This window comes from Symphalangus syndactylus, chromosome 1 (genome assembly GCF_028878055.3).
Source record: "Symphalangus syndactylus isolate Jambi chromosome 1, NHGRI_mSymSyn1-v2.1_pri, whole genome shotgun sequence".
In the NCBI taxonomy this organism is placed as follows: domain Eukaryota; kingdom Metazoa; phylum Chordata; class Mammalia; order Primates; family Hylobatidae; genus Symphalangus; species Symphalangus syndactylus.
The window spans coordinates 123,487,129-123,504,898 of NC_072423.2; the positions used below are offsets into that span (position 1 = coordinate 123,487,129).

Below are 17,770 nucleotides of genomic sequence, written 5' to 3' on the forward strand. Positions count from 1 at the left end.
AAAAGGTCTTGGACAATGAGACTTTAAACAAAATCCACACTGATGTTCAAAGAGTAGAAAACGCCAAGCCACTCCTTAGTGAGAACAGGCATTGTTCCTTATCTCCAGCAGCCTAGAAAAGAGAGGGAATTCACCTCGCGAGGGTTTCTTCCGTATCGTGAAATAGATCATCTCCCACAGGCCTTGGAACAGAGTGCATTACATATTATGTATTTGTGGAAAAGGTGTTTAGCAGAGGTTAGGATGACCCTGGACAGCTTTCCTGGGGATGTAGAAAGCTGACCCAGGCTCCCCTCCCTCTGCCCTGAAAGCCATCTTCATCTTGGGATCTCAGTCATTCACCGCACCCTGGTCTTGGAATGCTACTGCTCCTCCTGCAACACTCCAGCTAGGCAAAGGGGCAGACAAACAAGGCCTCCACATCATACAACAGAAGTCTGAGGCCTTCAAAGGGGACTCCAGCAAAGGCTGGCAGATACCACAAAGGACATCGTCACTAACCTGGCTCAGAGACATGGTGTTAAGGTTCATGGGAATGTGTGTGGGTCCCATCTTAATTCCCACTGCCCTGACCTCGACACCTAGAACCTGAAGAATTGGAGGGTACAAAGAGCCAGGGAGACCCACTCCTCACTGGAGTGTCTCCTTCCAGGTCAGTCTTGGAGGGTCTGTATCTGATTCCATGAGGAAGATGCCCTGCTGGGGAGTGAGAGAAGCAAGACTCCCAATGGTGCAGGTACCCAGGCTGCCCTGTGGCTTCTCAATAATGCCCTGGGATGCTCCTCCCCAGGTGTTAGCTGGGCACAACTGCAGAATTCCCAAGCAGAAGCAGGGCTGGAACGCACAGCCCTTTGGAAATCGAAGCAAGCACTTTCCCAAACAGACCACATCGCCTCCCTCACCCACACAAGAGCAGTTTGGCTAGCCCTTGTCTGCTCTAACTCAAATGCACAATGACGTACAAAACAGAACTCCAGTGAGAAGAAAGCCACATTAAGGGATCAATTTTCCCTCTTGCTCTGGGGGCTGAGCTTTAGAGCCACTGGGGTAAGTCAAGGATTGTGCTCTTTAAGACCAGCTGTTTTCACAGGTGAGAAGAATTAGCAGTTTGCCCTGTCTAAACTGCTGAAACATCCTCAGCCTTTCCACAGGTCAGGTTCTAAGACCTGGGGAGCATAAAATACCTCTTCCACTCAAAAACCCCAGGGCCACAGAGCAGCATCCAAAAATTCCCACCAACTCCAGATTTACATCAGCACAGTGACTAATTGCCACTTGTAATTTATTTTACAAAAATCACAAAAAATTCACAAGAGTGAGAATTCATCACATCCAAGGGAAGGGAAATGGCTGCAAGAAACAACAGGTTCTTCCTCCACTGTGTCTCCCAAACTGGCATTGGAACCCTGGAAATTTCAGATAATGCCATGGCTCCAAATTCACAGACACAGATTCATAGGTTATCTACGCAAGAGGGGACCCTGGAGAGCTTAATTCCCAGGCACTGCTTCCTCCAGCCTAGAGCCAAGACTGAGAGGGACAAAGTTTACACCAAAATCTAAAGTGGAAAGGAACCTGCTGAATTATTATTTCCTTCCAAGCCCACGGTACTCAATGGTTCTAACAACAATGGCTGATTCAAACCCTGATAACAACCTTTCAGTTCAAAACTTCTGATCAGCTGGTCAGATGAAAGGTTTTTCCCAAATCCTGTGCGATGGAAAATGAGGCTAGAGATAAGGGGGTATGCACACACACATGCATGACACTCACGGGGTGGCACACGGGAATGTGCTTGTATCTATGTGTTTACAGAACATCCTGGCTTCCTCCGCAGCCCGGCACTGCTCTGTACCTAGGCCACCGTCCAGCAAGACTACCGCAGGCCAGCCCATGAGTGAGTCTTTTCTGAAGTTAATTCAGCTGGCTGTTTACCAGGCTGATCCCAAGGGATAAAGAGATTACCGTGGCCCAGAGTTCAGAACAAGCCACTGAAAAGATGCCATCTGCTGAGTTATAAAAAGACATCCTAGCCACTTCAAACATCGCCCCAACTCTCCTGGTACTCCCGACAAGACAATGTTCCTTTCCACTATGGTTACCACATAAAAGGGCCTGAGTGTCCCCACCAACAGGCTGCCATCAACAAAGCATCAAGCTACTTCTCTGCTTTGCTTGCTACTTCAAGTGTGGTCCTCAGACCAGCAGCATGGGGAACACCTGGCACTTGTCAGAAATGCAGAATCTTAGGCCCCAGCCCATTAAATTAGAGTGCATTTTAACAAGCTCTCCAGGTGATTATAGTTTAAGAAGTACTATGTAACTACCTAAACTGATTACAAATAATTATGTTCATTTGGAGCCAGTAGAAGAAGTTGTGCTTGGGAAGCAAGGCTCTCCTCCTATCCCATCCCTAGTTAAAGATGCCACAAACTCAAAGGCCTTTTTTTTTTTTTTTTTTTTTTTTGAGACGGTGTCTTGCTGTTACCCAGGCTGGAGTGCAATGGGGCGATCTCCGCTCACTGCAACCTCCACCTCCCGGGTTCAAGCAATTCTCTTGTCTCATTCTCCCTAGTAGCTGGGTACTACAGGCACACGCCACCACGCCCAGCTAATTTTTACATTTTTAGTAGAGATGGGGTTTTACCATATTGGTAAGGCTGGTCTTGAACTTCTGACCTCAGGTGATCCACCTGCCTCAGCCTCCCAAAGTGTTGGGATTACAAGCCTGAGCCACTGTGCCCGGCCTCACAAGCCTTTTAGGTCCTCTCATCAATGCAGGACTCTAAATTTCTAATTAGGGCAACCAGCATGTAGCAGGCACACAGAGTGTGCAGGTGCTGGGTGCGGCTCATTATGGGCAGGATCAAATTTAGTCTTCACAGCAACCCTACGGGAGGTACTAATATTATCCCCATTTTACAGATAGGGAAGCAGGTGGCCACAGGAGGTTAAGATGGTTATTCATGTTAAGATGCCAAGCTGTAGCATGCACCCCAGTAGTCAAATACATCACCCATGCCCTATTCTACCCACCCCACATCAGCCTGAAAGGAGGAAAAGGGAACCAACAGGTACCCAGTGCCCACTCTGGTGCCAGCTGCTCACATATGTAATCCCCACCTGAGAAAGCCCCAGTGAGCCTTGAGCGCAGCTCTGAAGTAAGAACTCTGATGTGAAAGCTCCGTCATGTCAAAGGGCATGCTGGGGTTTGGAAGAGAAAAGAAGACTTTCTCCTCCCCATCAGGCTCAGGTGACTCAAAAGGTGAACTTCAATCACCTTGCTTTTCCAAAGCATTGACACTGCTGTCATGGTGTTCATCAGAGGTTTGCCTCTCTTAATAAGCAGTGCTTTGGAAGTGTGGGTGCATCGGTTCATCCACCAACACTGGTTATGCTCACGAGTGTGCCTTCTTGCTCATGGCCATCCTGTCAGGCAGCCTCTCGTGTGTTTTGCTCCCTGTGTGTGGTCAAGCTGTCTGTGAAGGCTCCATTCCAGCTGCCCACCTCTCTCTGAACCTCTCACGTTTTGAGGGTAATCTGCAGGCAAATTCTCTGGAGAGCGGGTGACAGAGAAGGACTGAGCTGCAGCTGCCTCCCTGGGCAGGACTGAGAACTGACAGTGTCTCAAAGATTCCCTCCCTCCCCACAAACACCACAGCAGCGATTCCACAGGCAAAATTATAGCCAGACTGAGGACAGCAACTGGGGATTAAAAACTTTAAACCCATTAGGTTTGCTTTCAGGCATTTGATCCCAAAGCCAAAGCTTCCCCAGGAACCCACGTTTTGGTTACATGAGTCAAATTCTTCACTGTGTGTCCACCACGGAGTAACCCCAGGAATTGTCCGCATCCCTTACTGGGCAGAAAGCAGTCAAGGCTTGAGTAAAGGAAGAGCTGGTGCCAGGATAGCCACCTCTGACCACATCAAACCCTCATTTCCAGAGGGAGGGGACTCACTAGGGACCAATGCTTGCCCAACGGAGCCTTGGGACCTGAAAGGCCTCATAAGCTCTTCCTATATTTGGGGAAACTGAGGCTCCTGGTGTTTAAGCAGTGGATACTGACTGCTTTCTAGGGTTTTAAGCCAGCAGTTCTACCTGGCTTCTAAGCTTTATGGGAAAGTTATGCATGGTGATACAATGTAAGAAGCACAGGCAGTAACACAGGGTTTAAGTCCTGCCTCTACTGCTGACAAGCTGTGTCTCTTAGACAAGTGTCTTAACCACTCCAAGCCTCAGTTTTCCTCTTCTGTAAAACAAGAGGGATAAAAGTGTACCTAAGAAGGTTTCTTGTAAGGTTTAAGCAAAAGAATGTTTATAAAGCACCCATCATAGTGCCTGCTACAAAGTAGGTGTTCAAAGAAATGTTAGTCTGCTGGGCAGCAGTAGGCCAAACACCTTGACACCCAACTCATCCCAGTTCCAACTCCTGGCAGCACCCAAGAGCTCATAGATCCTTAGAATTGCAAAAGTTGTCAGAATCAAAATGGAGTCACTTGTGTTTAAAAAAAAAAAAAAAACCTGACAAATACAGCTGTGGGAGGCCATGAAGGAAAGGTTTTCATGCACAAACAACTGATAACAAGAACTAGCACAAAAAAATCTGCAAAAATACAATCTTGCACAAAGGCCATCACAACCTTACACACACACACACACACACCTTCTGCGAGGAAATCTACCTAGCAACTCTCTGTCCAACCTGAAATTGGTGCCACCCTTGTTACTGATCCTTGTATCCAAGGATAATTACCTCAAAACAATTAGGTAATCTTCATTTTCCCTTTAAAATCCTTTGTTTTCCTTTACCTCCCTGAATATGCACACAGATTACTGTGACACATGTATTCCCACTGCAATGCCCTATTCCTGAGTAAACATTTTCTTTTAGAGAGCCTCTCTCTGTGTTTGCTATTTAGGTTAATAGAACCTTGTTCCCTTTTCTGGTGCACTGGGCAGGAATTTATTCAGACTGTCACAGTAATTCAGGGATGGCCAGGATGCTTTCACCACCAGTAATATATTACAAAGTGGCCACAATTCCCCATCCTTCCTGTATCCCTGCTCTTTTCAGTGTGACTTTGCAGCTTCTCTTGTCAAGAGATGAAATGTGTTTCTGCCTCCTCTTGATGTAGGCTGGACCTGTGACTTACATTGGCCAAAAGAATGTGGCAGGGGCATGGTTTGACTTCTGAGCTTAGGCTTCAAGAAATCATGCAAGCTTCTGATTGTTCTGTTGGTACCCTACTCAACCACCATGTGTACAAGCCCAGGCTAGCCTGCGAGAGGATGAAATACACATGGAGCACAAATAAGCCCTCCCAGCTGAAGCCATCCTTTGCCAGCCAGCCAACCAGCTAACCCAGAAGTTGACCACAGATGCATGAGTGAGTCCTGCAGAGGACAGAAGAACCACCCAGCTGAACCCAACCTAAGTTGCCAACCACAGAATAAGCTACAGGTGGTGGTTGATTTAAGCCACTAAGTTTCTGGGTGGTTTGTTAGGGATGCAGCACTATTGTGGTGATAGAAAACAGATACATCATCAAGCTAAGGCATGCCACTTCTGATGGAATCTGGACCGTGGTAACTCCATCGCCCACTAATTCCTGCTAAGTCCAAACCAATTATTCAACTATGCAGCTGACAACTATTGCTATGGCTCCTTAGCTACCTGGTCTCCTTTCCCTCCCTCAAAGGAATCTCATCACCAACCAGGACCACAGACTTTTACTGAGGGCCCACAGATGGGACAGTCATGGTGGAGTGGTAGAATAAGCCCTGAAGAGTGTATCCGAAGTCACACCCAGGAGTGTGTCAGCTACAGCTATGTGACTTTAGACAAGTCTCCTGGCCATTCTGACCCTTCCTTTCCTTTTCTGTAAAACAAGGATAATAACAAATGCATGATCCCCCTCCCAGGGCAGTGATGAGGCACAAAAGGAAAAGGCAGATGAAAGTGTTTCGGGGACCATGCACCCCAGGATGGCTGGACTAGCAAGAGTAGATTATGGTATTTTATCTGCAAGGCCAAGAGCAGACACAAACGCTCTCCAAAGAAGCCCTTTTCCTTTCAGGGCCCTTCTCCTTTTTCCTTAGAAACCTGATACCTCGGACAGGGCCTTGATGGAGGTGGAGATAGGGAGGGCAGCATGGCTTAACCCCAAGAACAGTCAGTTTAGCATTAAATCAGTCCCACCTTGGTTCAAAGCACAACTCTGTAATTTACTTACTTGCTGGGTAACCCTGGACAAGTTACTTGGCTTCTCTGTGCTTCAGCAGTGGTAGCCCACTCTGCATAAAGGGAACTATGAACACAGTGGTTCTGGCATACAGGAAGTATTCATAAAAGGTTGGCAATAATAATTTTTATCCTGGAGAGCCTAGGTTAGAGTAAATAAATGGAGGGAGAGCAGTGCAATCCATACCACATAATGCTAAGTCAGAGAATGAAATTGGTGGAGTCCATGCTCAACTGGGAAAAGCAGAGGCACAGGGGCAGGGTCCAGCCTTGGAGTGATATTGGTCCCCAGCTTGTGTGTCAGGGAGTGAAGGGTCAGAGACTACTGCCCCGGCCTGGGGCTCAGGTCTTGGCAGACACACTGAGGGGAGGCAGCTGGAGAAGGAGGCAAGGCAAAAGGACTGAGGTTTTCCTTCCACATCTGAAAGCATCAAGTGAACACTAAAATCCAAAGGGTAGAGCAAATTACAGACTTTTGGCAGATCTAAGAAAAAGCCTTGATATCTTCTTGTTGGTTTCTTGTAATAACTTTTTTTCAAGAGAAATATGGCAATACGTTTACATTTACTTTTTAAAAAAGTATCCCACCTTGGAACTGTAGATCTACCTCCCAGACTTATCTGGAGCCTCCTTATTGGGAGGCCATAACAAGGGTGGCCTCCCATCTGCTCCTTGGCTTTCCAAGAACACAGAGAAGAAACAGGCAGGCAAAATTCTAGGATTTACAATCCCAAAGATCTCCATTTAAAGCAGCCATCTCAGATCCTTTTTGGAAGCAGACAGGGTGTAAATGAATGCACAAAAATGCAGATTTATGTAGAGCATAACGAAAATGTTAGAGGCCACACATAATGAAGAGTGTGTCTATGTTAGAATATCTCATTCATTTCAGTGTTGAGTGTCAACATTCAAAGTCTGATGAATAAATGAATGAATCAACAAAAATACTGAAAGAAAACTCAGCATCTCAAGTCAGGATGAAAAAGACCATTAGTTTCATAAATCAGATCAAGTAACAAGAGAAATAACTACCAGCATCTATCAAGGGCTTACTGTGTGCCGTGTTGTGCTCTGGGCTTTGCAGACATCATCTCATTTAATGCCCCCACCAACCTAATGAGGGATGTACCCTTATTATTCTTTACAGAAAAGGAAACTGAGGTTCAAACAGCTGAAGTAATTGGCCAAGATCACACAGCTCCTAAGCAGAGGGCTGAGTAAGGCAGGCTGGGGCAGGGCTAATGCTGGAGCCCACTCTCTTGGCCACCAGGCACTTGTGCATCTCAGCAGTGCCCCTTTTTATGGCACAAAAATCGTGGATCTGGTTGTTGCTGTGGAACTGGGGATTCAATGAAGGTAGAGACAGGAAGAACACTACTCAGCTGAATCTGGAACATCCACCCTCTAGGACCCATCCTGGTGCAAAAGAGGTGCCAAGACCCTCTGCAATGCTGCCTACTGGTGTGTACTGCACAACACCAAGTTTACTCTGGGGTCCGCATACATCACAGCACTTGGACACTAGATAGGAAGGGGTAGGAAAGGCCATCTCCCAGGTGGCCTTAACACACCAAGAGATCAGCTAAGATGGAGGAAATTTGTTCCATGATTTTTTATTTTTATTTTTTAATTTGGGCACATAGTCCGGGTGCGGTGGCTCACACCTGTAATCCCAGCACTTTGGGAGGCTAAAGCGGGTGGATCACAAGGTCAGGAGATCGAGACTATTCTGGCCAACATGGTGAAACCCAGTATCTACTACAAATAGAAAAAATTAGCCAGGTGTGGTGGTGGGCACCTGTAGTCCCAGCTACTCAGGAGGCTGAGGCAGGAGAATGGCGTGCACCCAGAAGGCGGAGCTTGCAGTGAGCCGAGATCACACCACTGCACTCCAGGCTGGGTGACAGAGCAATATTCCATCTCACAAAAAAAAAAAAAAAAAAAAGATTTGGGCACACAGTAGGTACATATTTATGAGGTACATGAGATATTTTGTTACAGGCATGTAATACGTAATAACCACAGCAGGGTAAATGGGGTATCCATCACCTGAAGCGTTTATCCTTTATGTTACAAGTGATCCAATTACACTCTTTTAGTTATTTTTAAATGTACAATCAAATTATTGTTGACTATAGTCATCTTGTTGTGCTATCAAATACTAGTTCTTACTCATTCTAATTTTTTGTACCCATTCATGCCTTTTATTAAGTGTTCAAATATTTGAGGATACAAATCATCCTCTCACATATTATTGGTCACTGGTGCAGAAAGTTTGACTCTGTATGGGTTTCTTTAATAAAGTTGCAAACCCAGGAGTGATTCTGAAACACTGGCCACCATGGCTACCTTCCCCAATTCAGAGATTCCTAAATAAGTGGTGGGAGCCAGTAGAACTCAGAGTGGATGGGGGGATAGTAACAAAGCCGCCCCAGGAGGTTAGGGGGATACATGGAATATTGCAGAGTACTCCATCTTTCCTAGGACACTTCTGTCTTAATGCTAGACAGACTTAATGTGAGAGGAGGCCCTTCAAATGTCCTAGGCAGAATCAATGGATCCCTGTTCACTCAGTGATCAAACATCTCCAGAAAACAGAACCCTAGCATTCCCCCAAGAGTAGCCAGTGGGTCATGAATAAGCATCCCCAAAGGGTGCCGCAGAGAAGCTACTGCTATTGCAATTCAATAACTTTTCCAGGAAAGCAGGCAGAACAGAACTTCGCAAGACAGATGTTTGAGAGCCCTGAAGCCCCCAAACTCAGATTCTTGACTTCCTGAGAGGCAGTCAGCCTGGGTGGGCAAAGGCACAGGCCTGTGCTCGACAACTCATTAGCCATGTAACTTGGGCAATAATGCCTCTGTGCCTCAGCTTCCCCTCCATGAATGGGGATAAAATCACAGCCAGCTGCTACAGACTGAATGCTTGTGTTCCCTCAAAATGTGTATGTTGAAATCTTCACCCCAAGGTAATGTTATTTGGAGATGGGGACTTTGGGAGGTGATTAGGTCATGAGGATATAACCTATGAATGAGTTAATGCCCTTATAAATGAGGCCCCAGAGAGCTCCCTCACCCCTTTCACTGTGTGAGCTTAGAGTGAGAACACCACTATCTATGAACCACGAAACAGCCGCTTACCAGACAGCAACTCTGCTGGGGCCCTGATCTTGGACTTCCAAGGCTCTAGATCTGTGAGAAACAAATTCTGTCATTTATAAGCAACTCAACCTGTAACAGTTTGTTATGGCAGCCCAAATGGCTACCAGCTGAAAGAACTGTTGGGAACATTAAATGAGCTGATATGAGTACCAATGTAGATAGCACTTGACATCTACTAAATATTCAGATACACTGTTGCTGCTGTTGGTGTTATTGTTGCTACTGTTGCTAATTTAAACTCAACACAGAAGTCCTTTTTGCTCAGAACAGACATTGGTGGACCAAGTGAGCCTGTGGTTTCAAAGACTGTAGATTTTTCCCAATCTTGGACTTACATTGGCTTCCTAGGACTCCCTCTGGCAAAAAGGAAGGTTGGGATAAAACATTTTATTCTGCTTTGGTTGATCGCCAAACCCACTTGGCTAAAAGGATTTGCAGTTCAGAGAACTCGATGGCTCAGTGTAAAGCAGAGCTCCTTTCTTCTGAAATCCATCACCTGTGACTTCTCCGACATCAGAAAGTGGCACCTTGTGAGTCAGCTGCTGGCACGATTGCTTGGGATTCTGTTTCTGGGCCAGTTCCAATGGCCCCACTGTCAGTCCTAACACTCCACACACCGATTACAGAGGTATGAGCAAAGACAGATGACCCCCAGCCACACTGCAGGCCAAGGTGCACATCTCACACCCTCCCAACACAGTGATTCACGCGTGGCAGGCTCCAGAGCAGCCACAGAGGTGTGGGTCACTTCATGCTGTTCAGCTGCAAGGGGGAACGTCAGCTGACAGCCTCCAGCTGCAGCTTTCTGGGGATCTCCTGCAGGATTCCAGCTGGGGCTGTGCTCCTCCCAGACAGCTCCGGCCAATGTCTGACCCTGGCAGAGGACAGCCATTTCTGCCCAGTGATCCCTGTTGAGTTGACTGAGACTTTAATCGGATCTGCATAGAGTCAGAGGCTCTCTCTGCCCCATCCAACTTCCCCATTTCTCTTTCACACGCAATACCCGCCCCCAACAATTCTCTCACACTCCTATCTCTGTCCTAGCAACTGCTTCCTAAAGGATGCAAACTGACACAAGCCCCCAGTGAACGTGCATTGATCTCTCAGGCTGGGGTGGGCCTCGAACAAGGCGTGTAACTCTGTAAGCCTCAGTTCCCCAAATAGCAAACTGGAAACCACTCACCAGGATGTTACAAAGACTCAACTAAAGAATGTTATGCCTGTGAAAGCATCTGACTTCTTGTAAATACTATCTGATGAAATTCATTTTGGTTGTTAAAATTACATGCAACCCCTTGAAAGCAAGGAATTTCAGAGAACACCATGGCTGCTTTTAATAAATGTAAAAACAACATTTTCCCTGAACAAATCACAATAGAAGTTATCAGGAGACCACTTCCTGAACAGCAGCATGTCACCAGGGAATCAGAGCTGGCTGGGGCCCGGCCCTTCACACTCTCACACTCAGGGCCGTTAATGACTGGTTGAGACAAGACTGTCTTCTTGCCCTGGGAGGTTCTCCACTGGGCAAGACAGCTGCCTCTGCCCCCAGCCAGCATTCAGCACTAGCTCAGAAAACAGCACCCTTGCCAGCTTCTCCAGATCTTCAGAGAAATTTCCCAGAAACCCTGAGAAGATGCTTTTTGGATCCCCTTGGAACTCAGGCCTCATATATGTGTTGTCCTTTCTTGAGAGCTTGAGAAAGCAGGCTCTGTAGGGTGAGTGAGGACCAGGAACAAGGTCTGAAAATGCCATTTCCCTAGAAAAATTCAAACGAGGAAGCGGACCTACACCTTCCCCTAGAGTCTGGCACAGGACAGAGCAACTCTGCAAAGATGCTCACCACTGTTATGAGAAGGCAGGGCTCCCACCATCACTTCTGGGTGTTTCCTCAGCAAGACCTGCAGGGCCAGGGGCAGCAGGTCCTACGATCCCAGGGCTCCCCTTCTAAATGTATTCCCTTCACAGGAGTTTCTCTTCTGCCCCTCTGAACAACCCATGCCTGCCTGAGGACAAGCCTCTCCCCCATCAGAGCCTATATCTTAAATTTCATTTGAGACACACAACTAGAACCCCAAAATTTTCTCACCTGTCAGATTGTGAGCAAAAAGTTTTCATTCTTGAACCCCCAGCCCTAAATATAGATCAGGCCCTGCAGTGTTTTACGAGTAGAAAGACAATTTAGCCTCTTCAGCAGGCAATAATTTTTACTTAGATGTAAGCACCTGTTTCAGTTTTAGTACTCACATATGCTATGGGTTGATTTTTTTCTTTTTCTTTTTCTTACCTCTCCTTTTGATCCTTGTCTAGCCCTTTAAGACTTACATCATTGCTCTAAACCCACACTGCCCAGTAGAACTTTCCGTGATGATGAAAATGTTCTCTCTGTGTTGTGTCCAATGCAGTAGCTACTAGCCCCATGTGGCTACTGAGTACTTGAAAATGTGGCAAGTGCAACTGAGAAGCTGCATTTTCAATTTTGTTTTTAGTTAATTTACATAGCAATACATCTGGCTAGTGGTGACTACATCAGACAGCTCACCAGAACTGTCTAGCTTGTTCTTTTAATTCTCAACCTTCATGCAAATCAAGGATATGTTCTCCTTGGCTTGGAATTGCCTCCTATTGCTCACTGAACACTCTAACAACCTTAACAAAGCAAAACGCCCAGCACATCTTCCATTTCCAAGCACTCGCTCTGTGCCTAAGCACAGCCGTCTTGATGTGTCCCAGGAGAGGGAGCAGGAAGCACGTCTCCAGAAAGGAAGCCAGTGCACCCAACCACTTTGGACTCCAGGGCGTCTGGGGCAGAGGAGGAGGGGACGGGGCGGGGTGTGAAAGACGTCCGCTCTGGAGGCTGCACGCCAGCCAGGCCGCATTTATTTATTTATATCACAGGGTGTTACAGTTGTCAGCCCTGCAGCTGAGGAACTGGTCCATGTCTAAAGGAAGGGGACAGAAATCGGCTTTGTCCATGTTCCCTGGCACTTACTGTTGTTGTTCAAAGGATGCCAGAAGACTCAGGGAGTGGGAGATATAGGAGAGGAAGCTGACTCTGGGCAGGCAGACACTCTGGGTGTTATTAGAAAAAAAGAAAATTGAGTCCCTTGCATGTTTGTATCGCAACTGATACAAACATCATCTGGAACATTGTCCAGAATATTCTGGTCCATCTAGCCATGAGGACAGTTCTCACTGCCCAGAGCACAGCGACAGCGGGACCACTCAAGCAAGTACTCTGAGAGAAGCTGGGTCTGGGGCTCTGTGCTCAGTGTGATATGGCTACAGAGCTGGGTTCAGTCACCAGGGCTGGGAAAAGCAAGATCACCCCCACACTTACACAGGGATCTAGGATCCTCCGATTAGTAACAATTTTGGTCTACAAAATAATTGAGAGAAATGCTCAGTTATGGGATTAGAGAAGTGCTAGTTCCACCAACAGAGCACATTCACATGCTTTGAGATGTACACCCGCGGGTCTCTCAACATGGGAACGCTCCGCTCTGCTGTCTGCAGAGTCCATGCTGACTTTGGGGTCTGGGCTCTCCCCCTACCACTTCCAGCACATTCTTCTCCCTCCCTTTCCCTAGAGACAACACATCTTGTCACCTGTAAAACAGGTGGTTAATTAGCATGAAGCAAACATCTTAGACTGCAAAATATTGAATTAAGTAACAAAGAATAATTTCTTCGAGAAGAGAGACATAAGATACAAGGCTTAATTAACATGTCTTCTTTTCCTTTCAAAGTTTTGCTATACTACTTTTCCCTTTCATGTCTATATTTTACCTTCCTCACTCATTTTGACGAGTATTTGTGATCCTTTTAAGTCACCCCCATGTAGGTTCTTTACTCTTTCATTGCACTACAGCAGCCCTTTGCAAAACTACTCCAAGCCTCCAGTGTCTGAATAAATTAATGTATTTTTCTAAAGTACACACACTTCACTGGCACTTTGGTAATACATAAAGAATGCCTTGAAGCTTCCATCCTCCCTGACCCAGCAATTCTAAGCCCAGGAATTTATTCAAAGGAAATAATTAAGATTGTCCTCAAGGGTTTTGTTAAAGGTTGTTTACCCCTGCTGCTGTTTGCAATCACAAATAATTGAAAATGACTGACACATCCCTCAAGCAGGACTAGAAGATTCAGGGCTCAGGTACTGCTTAATAGTAAGCGACCAATAATCAGTTACCAAGTCAATCAACCAAGCCCAGAGTTGAAGTTAAGGTACAGACTTAAGACAGATCCAGAATTCACAGGACCTGATCTTATAAATTTAGGGTGACTAACTTTAAGAAAATTAACATAAAATTATAAAATTGGGGACAGGGCATTAATAGGGGCCTATGCAAGCAAGAATCCTTTGGCTTAAGTTTCAGCAGCCTTGCATAGTAAGTCTAGCCTCTAGAGGAAAGAAAAAGGAGAAAGAAGATGTTGGAAGTCACTTGCTTCAAAGGCCATAGTTTACTAAGTCTGGGTAAAAAATACATTCGAGCATACATACAGCAAAAAATACATTCAAGGTCTAAGACAAAGAACACTGGGAAAAAGGGAAAGAGAAAAAAGGATGAGGAGGAAAATACCTGAAAACAACAGCATGAGAACAGAAATCAAGGGGAGAACACAATCTAAGAAAAAATTAAGTCAATATGGTGGGTGAGGGAGGAAAGAGAAGCATTATTTTAAAAAGATTTCAGTACAGTTGGTGGCTGAACAGCTACAGGGACAAGCACTCCAATACAAAGAGCTGCCAACTTGTATCAGAACAAGAGAGGGCACTTTTGAGCCCAGCAGCCCAGATACATGGGTTCCCATGGACCCCTGAAATACCAGTCCCACATCTCAACTGGCAACAAGGATATGCACAGCATTACTGCTCCACACCCACTCCCTACCATTTACCCTGGGTACCAAGTTGAAGGCCAGACTGTCTTTTCCTACACTGGCCAAATCTACTCATGTCACACAGCTTTTCTTCATCCCCTTTTTAAATCAAAGTAGGCTGAAAACCTTTTCTCTGTCAGATCTGCTCTCATCTCTACCCATTCCTTTCCCAGGCAGGGTGGCTTTGACCTGTGGCCCACGCAAATCCACAGTGACAGTGGCCTGGCCTCTCTCCCTCTAGCTGTCAAAGAGCTCAAAGGCAGTTGAGCCAGCCTCAGCCTGCAGATCACACACAATGCTCCGGCTGGCTTGGCTGCCTGCTCAGCTGCCCGCCCTTTCTCAGCAGCCCCCTGTCCACAGCAGCCCTCCCATTTTTGACAGTGCTTCCCGCGTGCGTGGTGCCTAGTGTGGGGATCTGGGATGTGTTCTTCAACCTCAGACCCTGAGTCTGCAGGACATAGAAAAATGTTCAGCCTGCTCTGCTTTGAAAAGGGAATTTGACAAGCCTAAGAACAGACACCCAGTCTTATACCCAGCAACTGGAGTAAGTGAGAGAGGGGGATATGGAGCGGGGCGAGAGCTATGTGAGAGCTTTGAAAACTGGTTCTCTTGAAGGCTGATCTCCTGAACAGTATGATTCTTAGTGGGCTGGTCTCGGAGTCCCCTTTTCCAGGAATGCTTGAGTACTGCGATCCACAAACCACCGTTTTCCATCAGCCTCTGTCCAATACAGAGCAGTGACTCTCCTGCATAACTACATGCTGAGAGCACTGGCATCAGTGACCTCGACCTCCCTGCCTGCCACCCCTAAGGACGCTTGGGCTGGTGACTACACAATAAAATCAACCCCGGCCTGGCTGTCACCTGGGCCCCCATTGAGGCACGAAACTTCCCGCAGCCTAACTCTCTCTCCTATCAAGAAGTGACCACTGTGTGGCTGTTTATTCCCTCTGGTCCAGAGGATGTGGCCAAGGAAGGCACCAACCCCCGCTTAGTGCTTCTCTGCTGGGGTTGGGCACAAGCTCTGTACCACTCAGCTTATGGTGCTTAATGGGGGAGAGCCGCCCCCTTCTTAGGCCCACCCCTCCGGACTCAGGGGACAACTGGACCCCTTGGCCACTACAGAAACACGTCTCTCTCTTAAGGCTTCTGGTGAAGGTCTCCGGGTCGAATGGCCCATATGAGATGAGACTCAGGCTGCCCCAAGAGATACGTACCTGCCCCACCGGCGGTGTCACTGGGAGGTGCTCCCTCACCTTCCTCTTCCCTATATCCCAGGAGCTTCTCTGCTCCACTTCCACCCAGGGTCTTGTGGGGCGGGGGGAGCTCTGGGCTCCAGTGCACCCCAATGGATCCGACACCCTGCCCCTGGGGAGCCCCACCCCGCGCAGCGGCGCTGGAGAGGCTATACTCCTTCCTCAGGGGTTCCCCAAAACCGGGGAGGGGTGCAGCTCCAGTGCCCCGACTCCTCCAGGCCCTGCGAGGTTCAGGAGGCTCGCCGGGCCAGCGGCGGCCGCCCGGAGGCAGAGGAGCCAAGTTACTTTTCGATCCAGAGAGTGAAGCCGAGTCTGGCCGGGCGGCAGAGGAGACAACTCTAGAGGCTCTCCCCGCACGCTCCGGGCTGGGACCTCGGGGAGCCGCCCTGACGCCCCCGCCCGCCTCCAGGCGCCGACCCCGACCTTAGCGGGCCCCGGACGGCGTCCTCCCTTCTCCCGCCGTCCCCCGGCGGCCAAGCCGCGCGCAACGGAGACATTTAAATCGCCCCCTCGGGACGGCGGCGTGGAAGAGACCGGAAAGGCGGCGGCGGCGCTGGCCTAGGGGCCGGGGCGGTGGCCGCGCGGGCCAGGGTCGCGGAGCCGGGAGGGCACTCACCAGCGCGTGTTGTCGTGGAAATGCTCCAGAACTGCGTAGCCGAAGAACGAGTCAGCGGGGCCCTGGAAGTGCACGGGGCGCTGCGGGTCGAGGTTGTAGGCGCCCGCGGGGATCCCCGCGACCACCAGCGCCAGCAGCAGCGCGCGGAGCCTCCTGGCGCCCCTCGGCGCAGCCGGGCCGCCCATCCCCAGCCGGCCGCCGCCTTCCCCTCTACCCGGCGAGCAGGGCGCCGAGCGCGCGGGCCGCGGGGTCCGCCGACGGCCAGGAAGCTCCCCGGGGCGGGAGCTCTGCGCCTGGACACGGGCAGAATGCGGGCGTCGGGCTCGGCACCGGGGCGCGGACGGCGGGCTGAGCGGGCGCTGAAGGCGAGCACAGGGGCGGCCCCGAGCGGTCGGCGTCCTCAGTCCGCCTGAGAAGTCTGCGCGAGCGGGTCCCGGGCCGGGAGGCGCTGGACTACCGAGGGGCGCGCCCGCGAGGTGGGCGGCCCGGGCGGCGGCGGCTGGATGGCGCGGCAGCGCCCCCTACGGGCCGCGAGCCCTGCGCGCACTTCCCGGGCGGGAGTCAGCCCCTGGGACCCGCCGGGGCGTCCCGAGCTGCCCCCTCCCCGCCGCGCACGGGGCGCTCGGGTTCCCGGAGATAAGGCTGCTCCCCTCCGTCACTACAGGCTCTGCCGGTCCTGCTGGGCCTGTCTCCCTGCCTTTGTCTCTCTTTCCCTCCCTGTCACACCACCACCAGTAAGATCCAGAGCAACCCGGGTGAAGGATGAGTTTAGACTCCAGATTCTAGCCCTGTGCATCCTCTGCTCCTTCACCCAGTTGTGAGATAAGCTGTAGGAGCAGTGCTCAGTAAACGCTAGCTGTTGTTGTTCATAACAATAGTAGCCACGTGGAAGCGAGCAGAGCACCCCTCCAAATTCTAGTCACTTGGTCTCGTACACCAGTGATTCTATAAGTGTGGTCTCCGGACCAGCAGCATCAACGTCATCTGGGAACTTGTCAGAAAATGCAAATCCTCAGGTCCCACTCAGCCCTGCTAAATCAGAAGCTCTGAGGGTTGGAGTCCAGCAGGGTTTGCGTGCGCTCAAGGTTGTGTGTGTGTGTGTGTGTGTGTGTGTGTGTGTGTGTGTGTGTAATTGTAAATATGCATAACAGAAAGTTTACCATCTTAACCATTTTTAACTGTGCAGTTCGGGGGATTAAGTATATGCATGTTATGCAACCGTCACCACCGTCCATCTCCAGAACTCTTCATCTTGGAAAACAAACTTTATACCCTAAACAATAACTCCTCTTTCCCCCTAACCCTACCCCCATCCACCCCCAGCCTCTGGCAACCACCTTTCTACTTTCTGTCTCTATGAACTTGACTACTCAAATTCAAGATGCCTACTGAATTGACTGCTATCATGTTGAAGTCTGACCACACTATTGTGGTTTCCCTGCCTGTGTTCTCTTCTTTCCACTTTTTAATTCTACAACAGAGTTTGGATAATGGTTAAAAACTTCCTGTTACCCCCCACCACCTACTCCTGCCTATAGGATGGACCAGATCTCCTTAGCATAACTTCAAATGGAGGCTCCATCTCTGTTTCCAGCCCCATTTTATG

At 48.9% G+C, this 17,770-nt stretch overlaps 1 protein-coding gene across 2 annotated transcripts in view; it reads right to left on the reverse strand.

The window, feature by feature from the left end:
- Positions 1 to 16,584, reverse strand: part of ITGA9 (integrin subunit alpha 9) — a 376,700-nt gene extending 360,116 nt beyond the window's left edge. The window contains exon 1 of one of the 2 annotated variants that reach the window (XM_055283188.2): positions 16,165 to 16,584. In XM_055283188.2, the coding sequence (XP_055139163.2) occupies positions 16,165 to 16,349 (185 nt within the window). In that variant the 5' untranslated portion in view covers positions 16,350 to 16,584. The remainder of the gene's footprint in view (positions 1 to 16,164) is intronic. The other variant, XM_055283178.2, reaches the window with a different exon arrangement.
- Between the last annotated feature and the right edge of the window lie 1,186 nt (positions 16,585 to 17,770).